The sequence below is a fragment of the Sinocyclocheilus grahami genome, unplaced genomic scaffold (genome assembly GCF_001515645.1).
Source record: "Sinocyclocheilus grahami isolate Dianchi unplaced genomic scaffold, SAMN03320097.WGS_v1.1 scaffold720.1, whole genome shotgun sequence".
Classification (NCBI taxonomy): domain Eukaryota; kingdom Metazoa; phylum Chordata; class Actinopteri; order Cypriniformes; family Cyprinidae; genus Sinocyclocheilus; species Sinocyclocheilus grahami.
The window spans coordinates 1,063,408-1,075,042 of NW_015505899.1; the positions used below are offsets into that span (position 1 = coordinate 1,063,408).

Below are 11,635 nucleotides of genomic sequence, written 5' to 3' on the forward strand. Positions count from 1 at the left end.
ATAGGATCAAACGTGTGTGTTTACAGTCATTTTGCAGCTGCTTTTGAATACGTAATTTGGAGTAGCATATATGTTAATTTATAAATGTTTCTCCTATCACATTTTATTTGATCATTTTCACTTACTACAACTTTAAGTAAACCATTAGATTGATTTATTCAACAGATTTACTATATCCCACAATGCAATGTGCTCAAAATGACTTTTTATTTTTCTGTGTGGCAAATAAACAAACTTTTTATCCAACAAAATTGGTAAAATAACTGGATCACATGACACTGTAGCATACTATGTTTGTAATGTTTTCTGTTGCACATATTTTTATTTATTTCAAATAAATCCTATTCTTTTAAAATTTCTATTTAACAAAGAATCTTATTAAACTGTATTATGATTTCCACAAACATATGAAGCAGCACAACTGTTTTTATCATTGATAATATTCAGAAATGTTTCTTGAGCAGCAAATTAGCATATTAGAATGATTTCTGAAGGATCATGTGACACTGAAGACTGGAGTAATGATGCTGAAAATTCAGCTTTGCATCACAGGAATAAATTATATTCTTAAATTTATTTAAATTGAAAACAGTTATTTTTATTTTATAATTGTAAAAATGTTTCACATTATCACTGTTATTACTGTATTTTTTATCAGCTTTGGTGAACTAAAGAGACTTCTTTCAAAAACATGAAAACTCTCGCTGTAAATGTTGACTTGGTAAAGGTAAAGCTGTACTGAAGGTCAGTGTTGTGGTGTGGAGATGAAGCGTTTGTTTGTGGGAGGGTAAAAACAGCACAGCTGTCTGCTGCTCACACTCGTCCTCTCATTATAAGAAACATCTGTTTATTTTTCCACATTCTCCAGCCTTGTCTCTTCACTTATTAAGACGGCTTGATAATTGCAACCTGCAATTTATCCATGTCACAGAAAAAGAAATAGACAAAAGAAAAACTTATAGAAAAAAGTAAACACACTGAGGAGACATGATGTAATGCATGTCCATAAAAGCTGGTGTTGTGTGCTAAAATTAGAGTGTTTGTGCCTTTTAGCCTCCTTTAATGGGTAAACAAGGCATGTCGTCTTCATTTTGCTCTGTGGTGACAGACTCGTGCCTTCAGTGACTGAACCTTATACTCTATAAACAAAGTTCACACAGACACAAACAGGAATGCGTTTCCCGTACAATGACATAACTCGCTGATTGACCACAATAGTACAATGCATTGTTGCAGAAACGAACAAATTAATTCAACAATATAGGGCCGTTGTTAACGCATGTGGTGGAGTAATAACGTCTGCTAAATAATTGATTCAAGATCTCTGAGATGCTGCTGTGTTCAACATGGCACCTGATGACTAATTTACAATTTTTTGTTCCTGTCATTTTGTTTTATTTGATGTTTGATTCATCACGGGTTCCCTCTTAAGTCATACTCCGGAATTAAATTTTTTGCATGTGCATGTGCATTTATGCACATGTGCACTCTTCAAAAACAGTGCTTATTGAGGTTGCACAAAAATATAGTTTAAATGCATATATATTTAGATAGAATGGAAGATACAGATTGCACTGCCTGTTAGATTACTTATTGTCCCAAAGAGCATCATTTATTTGAGTCCATATGTCTTAGTAACAAGAATCTTTGCTTCTAACCACAGATCGAGAGCTGTAGTTCCAACCACGTAAGTTTGCGACACTGTTTGCGAATGTTTGTTTGAACTATGGTTTCGGGAAACACCGAATCGTTGGTAACGACGGAACCTGCGACAATAGTTGGTTAATGCAGTAACGCCACTGGACGTTCTGTGTTGTGTTTTTCTCCCCATGTGCTACCCGTGATCCAGTTTTATTTGGTTCAGGTGTGTCTTGTCATTTTCCCTCGTTTAGTCTTGTATTTAAAGTGTTGTCAGTTCCTTTGATCCTTTGTCCGGTGTTAACATCATTTCGTATAGTGGTTGTGTTGCTAGTTCTCGGAGTTCTCTGTGATTGAGTTATAATAAATGTGGTTTCCTGAACCTGCTCCTGCGTCGTGCTCTTCACAGCAGCCACAAAGCAGCTACAGGAAATGAATGTTTCTACATTATAATTAAGAGTGATCTATAATTACAAGGAAATTACAAGGAAACACTATTTCAGTCTTCTTACTTTCATGTAGAATTCCATGTTTCTTGCTATTTCTTTGTAATTATTTGTGAAATTTACAAGCAATTTCTGAATGAAAATTATTTATAAAAAAAAAAATTCTGCCCAACTGTGTACATAATGTAAAATGGATTTGGTTGTCTGCCATGACACTTGCTGTGAGAAATGCGGCAAACGGAGTGATACAAATGCTGTAACTGTTCCCGTGACTGTACTTTGTGAATATCTCATAGTTAGAAAGACCTCTTAGCCAATCAGATTTGAGAACCAGAACAAACTGTTGTGTAATTGTAAATATTAAGAACATTTTGATTCTCCATTTCATGACTCTTTAAAGGGTTAGTTAACCCAAAAATCACACCCTCGAGGCATACTAGGTGTATATGACTTTCTTCTATCAGATGAATCCAATCAGAGTTATATAAAACATTGTCCTAGCTATTCCAAGCTCTATCATTGCAGTGGGTGGGTGCTTCTGTTCAACAGTCCAAAACACATCAAATAAAGCATGTGCATCCATAATAAAACATGCCTTACATGGCTAAAGGCCTCCTGTAGCGTTTTTGTAAGAAAAATATCCATATTTTAAACGTAATAAACACTTTTCTCTCACTTCCGGTATCTGTCGTACGTGGAAGCCGTTCCGGCAGATGACGTAGGACGTATGCATAGCGCGCGCCTCTGAGATATGCTAGTCTCGTGAGTTTGTTTACAGGAGCAAAGGAAGCAAGGTTTCCTTACTTTAGCAAAGTAAAACCAGTCTCCTCTTGGCTTATAACGAAATCCTCCGACATTTTTCTTTACAAATCCTTGGTTTGTACTTCTAATTTATGACCGGCATTTTGTTTTGTTCTCTCTCCGCGTTCGTCACTAATCACGCTACGCCGACGAACAAAAACACCCACCCACTGCAATGATAATGCTTGGAATAGCCAGCACAATTTTTATATTAGAAGAAAGTCATATACACCTATAGGATGCCTCGAGGGTGAGTAAATCACAGGCTATTTTCATTTTTAGGTGAACTAACCCTTTAAGTTCAAATTTAAGTAATAACTAAGGCTGGTGCAACCCTACCCAGTATATCTCAAAGATCTTCCTCTTCACTGTAACTGCAGAGTTTGCAGAGATTGACAAACTAGTGCAGACAACATGGCTACAGCCATACAACAAGAAGATGGAGAAACCCCAAAAGAATCCTGCTGAGAAGACCATCTCAGCCTGAATTACCATGGAGTGATGAAGCTGACTGAGTCTTGCTGAATAAGCTAGTTGAGAAGCATCCACAACACAACAATTACTGGTGTCTTTAAGATCGTATCATCCAAGACAAATTTAGTCATGCTAGTGAAATGCTCATACTCTGGCTTCACAGTTGCACTACATGTATTTCAAAGAAGTTGGGATCTTACCTGGTAATGTGCTACCAAATCGAAACAACAAGAATATTTATACTGCATTGTAAGTACTGAGCACTAGTGGTGCCTAACATGTGTAGCATGGTATATGGAAGCATGTGCAATACATGTCATTTTTCTGGTCCAGACCTTAACTTCTCTCATAATTTCCTGTTCTTTCTCTATTTGTCTGTGCATATTATAATAATGGAATAATGGAATTGATTGACAGCCACCAAAACCAGAATTTTAAAACCACTAATACATACATATGAAAAGTTCAAACCAAACAATTTACATAACTTCAAGCCATACTTTTATGTTTGATGCACAAATTCAGTACGGTATGCTTTACACTAAACTTTTTAAATGGGAACAGTTGCATAATCATACTTTGTTCTGCTTGACTGATTTCTACAACAGTCCAGCGGTGGATTCATCTAGGTCTCAGCAGCCCCTTGGTTTCACACAGCCTCACCTGAATTTAACCGTTATATTATTTTACAACATTTTCACACCGGTATATAAATTTGTGACTGCGACAAAACCGGTATTACTGGACAGGACAGGACCCTGGGGTCAGGACAGGACCCCTCTGTCAAGCTCCTGAAGCCTCTGAGAGCTTTCCATCTCCAGAGTGAGGAAAAGGGCTAAGAAAATCACCTTGGACCCCTCACACCCAGCCCACTCTCTCTTCAAATTGTTGCCTTCTGGTCGGCGCTACAAAGCACTGACCACCAGAAAAGCCAGGCACAAGAACAGTTTTTTTCACGCAGGCTATATTCAGCCTGAACAATTAAACTTTCATAAAAATACATCGTCCATCACTACTGACATATTTATACACAGAATCCAAAATGTGTACACTTGTAAACTGCACACTTTGTAAATAACATATCTGCACACTTATAACATATCTTTACATTTATTTAAACAAAAAAATTTTTTCCTATACTTCTATTTTTGAATATAGTATATTATTTATTTTTTTTATAAAGTTTTTATTCTTCTGTTTTTATTAGTATTATATTCCATTCCTACTGTGTTATTCCTATGTATGTCTACACTATCATGTATGTCTGCACTATGTCTGTACTTTCTTCTGCACTGGTAGCTCCTGTCGTCAAGTCAAATTCCTTGTGTGTGTAAACATAAACATACAACATAAAGCTCTTCTGATTCTGATTCTGGTAACACCCTTTTGGAAAGGGGGAGGGGCTTAGGATGCTTTTGATTTACAAGAAAGGATAATTGTCAGTCGCACTTACATCTTACACTGTTCAGTTTCTAAGAGTAAAATGAATGCTAGAAAGATGGATTAATTATAATTCTTAATGAAAAGCACAACTACAATAAAACAGTACAATGACAAACTAGCTTATATAGCGTTTATTCACAAAAATGGATAAGACACGGCATTGCATATACACCACATGCTGTAGTATGTATCGGCTAATAAATTACAGAAAGTTTATCAAACACTGTGGAATCAAATAAATAAAAAATAAATGAAAAATGCTCCATAGTGTAACGTCAGGTAAACAGCAAGGACAAAATGAAAACAAAAACTAAATTAAAACTAAATTGGCCACCGGTGACAGTGCTTGGATGTTTTTTGCCAAGAAAACCAACACGTTCACCTTCTCTGGCTTAAGAAGCGGTCTTTCACTTTATTTATACATTTTGTTTGAAAACCATATCCTCCGCTCGCTATCGTTTCCTCATAATTTTTGCATTGCGCACCTTCGCGCATATACACACCTGAAGTGCTCACACCTCTTACTCTCTTCACGTGATCAGTGAAATTAGCTCCTGCGCCAGCAGCACCACACACATGCGTCGTGGTACTCTTGTGAATGCACGTCAAAGACTGACACGGAAGAGAAGAAATTGATGAATAAAGTCGTTATTTTTGTTCACTTTCAGTAGAGAGAGAGAGACCAATCCACTTCGAGTGTAAACTAAACGAGCCAATGCACATTGGCATGCGATGATTGCATCCAGCTGCCGCTGATCACAGCGTGAGCATAAAAAGGCAGCCGGTGCAACGCATACAAGCTTTTCGCTGAGGAGCCGAGCGACAACATCGTTCTGCTCCTACCAAACTGCTTTGTGTGGGACGAGTCTAGCGCGCTCTCGGGAGCTTTTTGTGTTGGCGGACGGCACTTCAGTGGTGGTCGTTCCTGTGTTGAGTGGGTTGCGCACTTCAGGCTGCACTACCCCGTCGTGCTGCAAGCGGCCATTTCCCCTGTGCATCTCAGCACGTAAAAGAGCATTTCCGGAAGATTTTCAAGAAGATTCGGCTGCTCTGCCGCCCTCCGGGATGGTGACAAGGCCTGAATCGGATCCAGAGATGTCAGCTATACTTTCCCGGGCCGCCGGGAGAGTAGGGCTCGAGTGGAAACCTCCACCGCGTCCCGGCCCTCGAGGTTGGAAGATTGGTTTCTCGGGGTGGCTCACGCTGGTTCTCAGCGCTCCATCTCGGTGCCTTTCTTCCCAGAGGTGCATGAGGAGCTCACCAGGTCATGGACGGCACCTTTTACTGTCGGAAACCGACCTGCTGGTTCCCCCTCCCTCACCACCCTCGACGGTGGTGCAGCTAGGGGGCATATGGGGGTCCCGCCAGTGGAGCGGTCGGTTGCGATGCAGTTGTGTGATAATACCGCCTCCACCCGGCAGGGCGAACCGTGCCTCCCCTCCCGGGTCTGTAGGTACTCGTCTGGCTGGTTTGGCGATGCTTATACGGCCTGTGGAGAAGCTGCCTCCGCCTTACATGCTATGGCGTTACTGCAGGTTCGGCTGCACAGAAGCAGACTGAGGCGGGCATAGGCAGGCCGCTTCACCCGTCCAGGTCCCCGTCAAACCTGGCGGTGAGCCAAAGAGCAAGAGGCCCCGGGATGGGCGACCCAGAGAGGAAGGAAGCTGCTCTTTGGGGGATGGTGAAGGCACATCTCCCTCTCCCGGAGGAGGGCTGGGTGGAGAATATGGAAAATCTCGACGAGAGAGTGGTTTTCTCTGTCCCTGGGTCCCAGGAGGGCACGGAGAGTCGCGGACGGACCAGCACTGGACCACACTCATCCTCCTCCATCGCCAGCAGCGGGCGTTTCGAAAGCGTCAACAAAGGCCCTACTAACGCACCCTCTGCCAAACCGTGGAAACAGGTAAGCGTTGCACCGCACACTCAGACCCCTCTTTGGTCCACTCACAAGCCGCCCGAGTTGGGTCCCTGCGTTCCGCCTTGCAGCCCCACTGCGGGTACGGTGGTGGTTCCGCTGGTCCCACTTGCACGGTATCTGGGTGCCTGGCTAGCGCTACCCAACCTGTCTCGTTGGCTTCTGCGGACCATCAGCCTCGGCTATGCGATTAAGTTTGCCCAGTGTCCGCCTAAGTTCAGTGGCATCTGCTTCACGACAGTGAAGGCGGCCAATGCTCCTGTCTTGCGTGCGGAGATCGCAGTCCTACTGGCGAAGGATGCGATAGAGCCGGTCCCTCCAGCTGATATGAATACAGGGTTTTACAGCCCTTAGGCCATTGTACCCAAGAAAGGCGGTGGGTTACAACCAATCTTGGATCTGCGTGTCTTGAACTGGGCCCTTCACCGGTTACCGTTCAAGATGTTGACACAGAAACACATCTTCGGATGCATCCGTCCCCGAGATTGGTTTGCAGCAATCAACCTGAAGGATGCGTACTTTCATGTGTCGATCCTTCCGCGCCGCAGACCATTTCTGCGGTTCACGTTCAAAGGACGAGCATATCAGTACGAGCTCTTGTTTGCCTCTCCAGAAACCTCACTGCTAGTTGTTCTACTCCCTGACCAAGGAAACACTTGGCACAGACACACTGGCACACAGCTGGCCACGGGGCCTGCGCAAGTATGCGTTTCCCCCAGTGAGCCTTCTCGCACAGACACTGTGCAAGATCAGGGAGGATGAGGAGCAGGTCCTGCTTGTGGCGCTGTATTTGCCCACTCGGTTCCCAGAGCTAATGCTCCTCATGACAGCCCCTCCCTGGCAGATTCCTCTGAGGAAGGTCTACTGACTCCGAGACGGGGCACCCTGTGGTACTCGCGTCCAGACCTCTGGAAACTTCATGTCTGGTCCCTGGACGGGACGCGGAGGTTCTAGGTGACCTACTCCAAGAGGTAGTTGACACCATCACTTTGGCGAGAGAACCGTCTACGAAACACGCTTGCACCTTGAAGTGGAACCTGTTCGTCGAGTGGTGTTCTTCTCACCGAGAAGACCCCCGGAGATGCCCGATCAGGGTTGTGCTTTCCTTTTTGCAGCAGGAGTTGGAGCAAAGGTTGTACTGGATTTCCCAGTGTTATCCAATCTCACTGAGTGGGTAGTGCTATGACAACAGTGACTGGTCTTCTTGTTGCGAGCCCCGGCCTACACCACAAAGGGGTGCAGGCGGCTCGCACAGGACACTGGAAGGGGCAGCAACCATGGCGCTTTGGTAGGGATCCCAATTCGTCGTCACGACATGACTCGTAGTGAACGACTGAAAGGGAACATCTCGGTTACGTATGTAACCCTCGTTCCCTGAAGGAGGGAATGGAGATGTCACGTCCCGTCGCCATGGTTGCATGGGTGCACGTTTTCTTTGCACACAGAAAGTATTTTCGTAGCTTCATAAAATTAAGGTTTAACCACTGATGTCACATGGACTATTTTAATGATGTCCTTTCTACCTTTCTGGGCCTTGACTGTGGTAGTTGCATTGCTTGGCAGGGTCAGAAAGCTCTCAGATTTCATCAAAAATATCTTAATTTAAGGTCTTGGAATGACACGGGGGTGAGTAATTAATGACAGAATTTTCATTTTTGGGTGAATTAACCTTTTAACACACTAACATGTACCATTCGGGGTAAATAAGGTACAGAAATGTATATTTTAGCTTTTGTACCTTAGGTGACAGTTCCAGTGACAGCTTTGTTCCTTTCTTTCTGAGAGTGTGAGCTCTGTAATCTGTAAAAAAAAAAATTGTGACCATGGGCTGCGGTAGAATACTTGGTTTAACCAATCTTTCTGTCTGTCAATCATTTTGCACGTTCACAGAGCAGCACCTACTATATGGGAAACAGGAAGCTGAGAGTGTTCTAGTTAATGAGGATTATTCAAGTTACGTGCCATATTCAGCTTCATACACAGTTGTCAGTTTGTTGTGCAAAACGTCTCCTCTGCTTAAAGCAGTATCTGCTTTGTAGACATTAGATTTTTCTGTCATTATACTATCAGGTCATCATTATCATCATCCTTATTTCTCTGGATGGTGCAAACATATGAACTGTTACTGCAGTCAGTATGTTAGTAAATCACAAAAAGACTTTAAAAGATTCACTCTCTCTGTCTGTGTTAATGAATACGTTTGCATGGCAACGAGGTACTCCTACATTCGAGTGGGTTACATACTGGCTGAACTCAGCCACATGCTTCACGCGTCACACAGCACACCAACGTAACTGCTCATCTGCAGTACTCAACAGAGGCTTCCAGAAGTCCTCATGTCAGATGTCTTACAATGAATTTTTAACAGGAGCACAAGTGAGACAATTTGGAAACAACGTGATTTTAAATAGTGATTTCCAGATCTCCAAATGTCAAAAAATAATTAAATACAAAGTTCTGTCATGAAACTCTAAATGGTGCAGGCCGATACATTCTATGAAGGAGGGAATGGAGATGTCACGTCCCGTCGCCATGGTTGCATGGGTGCACGTTTTCTTTGCACACAGAAAGTATTTTCGTAGCTTCATAAAATTAAGGTTTAACCACTGATGTCACATGGACTATTTTAATGATGTCCTTTCTACCTTTCTGGGCCTTGACTGTGGTAGTTGCATTGCTTGGCAGGGTCAGAAAGCTCTCAGATTTCATCAAAAATATCTTAATTTAAGGTCTTGGAATGACACGGGGGTGAGTAATTAATGACAGAATTTTCATTTTTGGGTGAATTAACCTTTTAACACACTAACATGTACCATTCGGGGTAAATAAGGTACAGAAATGTATATTTTAGCTTTTGTACCTTAGGTGACAGTTCCAGTGACAGCTTTGTTCCTTTCTTTCTGAGAGTGTGAGCTCTGTAATCTGTAAAAAAAAAAATTGTGACCATGGGCTGCGGTAGAATACTTGGTTTAACCAATCTTTCTGTCTGTCAATCATTTTGCACGTTCACAGAGCAGCACCTACTATATGGGAAACAGGAAGCTGAGAGTGTTCTAGTTAATGAGGATTATTCAAGTTACGTGCCATATTCAGCTTCATACACAGTTGTCAGTTTGTTGTGCAAAACGTCTCCTCTGCTTAAAGCAGTATCTGCTTTGTAGACATTAGATTTTTCTGTCATTATACTATCAGGTCATCATTATCATCATCCTTATTTCTCTGGATGGTGCAAACATATGAACTGTTACTGCAGTCAGTATGTTAGTAAATCACAAAAAGACTTTAAAAGATTCACTCTCTCTGTCTGTGTTAATGAATACGTTTGCATGGCAACGAGGTACTCCTACATTCGAGTGGGTTACATACTGGCTGAACTCAGCCACATGCTTCACGCGTCACACAGCACACCAACGTAACTGCTCATCTGCAGTACTCAACAGAGGCTTCCAGAAGTCCTCATGTCAGATGTCTTACAATGAATTTTTAACAGGAGCACAAGTGAGACAATTTGGAAACAACGTGATTTTAAATAGTGATTTCCAGATCTCCAAATGTCAAAAAATAATTAAATACAAAGTTCTGTCATGAAACTCTAAATGGTGCAGGCCGATACATTCTAACTCAGTCTGATATAATCACATAATATTGACAAGGTGCAGTTGATTGGATTCTTTTCGCATCAGGAGCCAATAAGCTCGCTGCTCAAGGTTCAAATACTTGGCTAGTGCTTGCTGTAGCAGTTGCAGCGCACTTTAGAAACCGTCCACCTTCCCCAGCTCCGCCTGTACAGATCTGCTACAGGGTAATAAGTGTATGAATAAATACATGAATAAATAAATACATACATACATACATAAAAATATCCCAAATAAATAAATAAACAAATAAATACAACCCTACACAGGATAAGTGTCAGACCTATGCACCTGTTTTGTTGTGTTTTCTCCTCATGTGCTCTGTGACCTAGATTCCCGTCTGTGTCTGATTGTCATTTGGTTCTGGTGTGTCTCATAACTATCCTCATTTGCTTTAGTACTTAAGTCCAGTCGATTACGTTAGTCTTCGTTCAGTGTTAATGTGTACACTGTGTTGTGTATGTGATTTCTTCCTGCCTTCTATGGATTTACCCCTCTTGTGGATTTATTAAAGACTGTTTGAATTCTTCTTCTTCTTCGTGCACCTTTTGTACACCCTAACCTGTGGCGGAACACTGGACCGCAAAAAGGAAAAAGAAGAATGGAATGGGCGGCGAAGTTCTCTTGTATCGTTTGCCCTAGAATTCGCCCATCTTGCCGTCACGTCCCCGTACAATGACAAGACCATGAAGTCCATTACCATCGCCCCGTGGACCTCCCAGACACCACAGACTGAACTGGAGGGAGGCCATGTTTCGGTGTCTGGATTGGGGTGAGCCCGCCACGACTGACGAGCCATCGCCTAATTGAGTGACAGAACTGAGGATCGTCCCAGAGCCAGAGCCCGTGATGTCAGACCAGGTGCGAGAGCCGGCTACAGTGCTCTCTACAGGGGAGTGCGCTATGGACAGCGAGAGCGCAGAGGGAAGCTCCGCCCACTGCACCATGGCTGAGGGTGAGCCAAGCTCACAATCTGTGCGGTGGGATTGCCGCGGGTCTGCCAGTCTCCATCGGTGTCGTGGCTGGAGGATGGGCCTTTGACCCAGCGGCTCAACATATATACTATATACAGTATATAGTCAAATGATAATTTAAGAAATTAATTGATGAAAAATGCAACTAGAATTGCCTGTGACAGACTGTTACAGTGTCTTTTGTAACTGGTAGTGAGCTGTTACTCTGTGTTAAATCCTGTAGTAGGACAGTCATTAACAAAAAGCCACATTTGTGTCGCGGTGTCTGGGTTTTACACTGGATAAATTAATAAAGCAGAATAGTGACAC

General features: G+C 42.7%; 1 protein-coding gene across 1 annotated transcript in view; it reads right to left on the reverse strand.

Moving 5' to 3' along the window:
- Positions 1-11,409, reverse strand: part of LOC107560322 (disks large homolog 4-like) — a 45,786-nt gene extending 34,377 nt beyond the window's left edge. Inside the window, exon 1 of the mRNA XM_016244466.1 lies at positions 11,292-11,409. Within this exon, the coding sequence (XP_016099952.1) occupies positions 11,292-11,409 (118 nt within the window). The remainder of the gene's footprint in view (positions 1-11,291) is intronic.
- Positions 11,410-11,635: the final 226 nt, after the last annotated feature.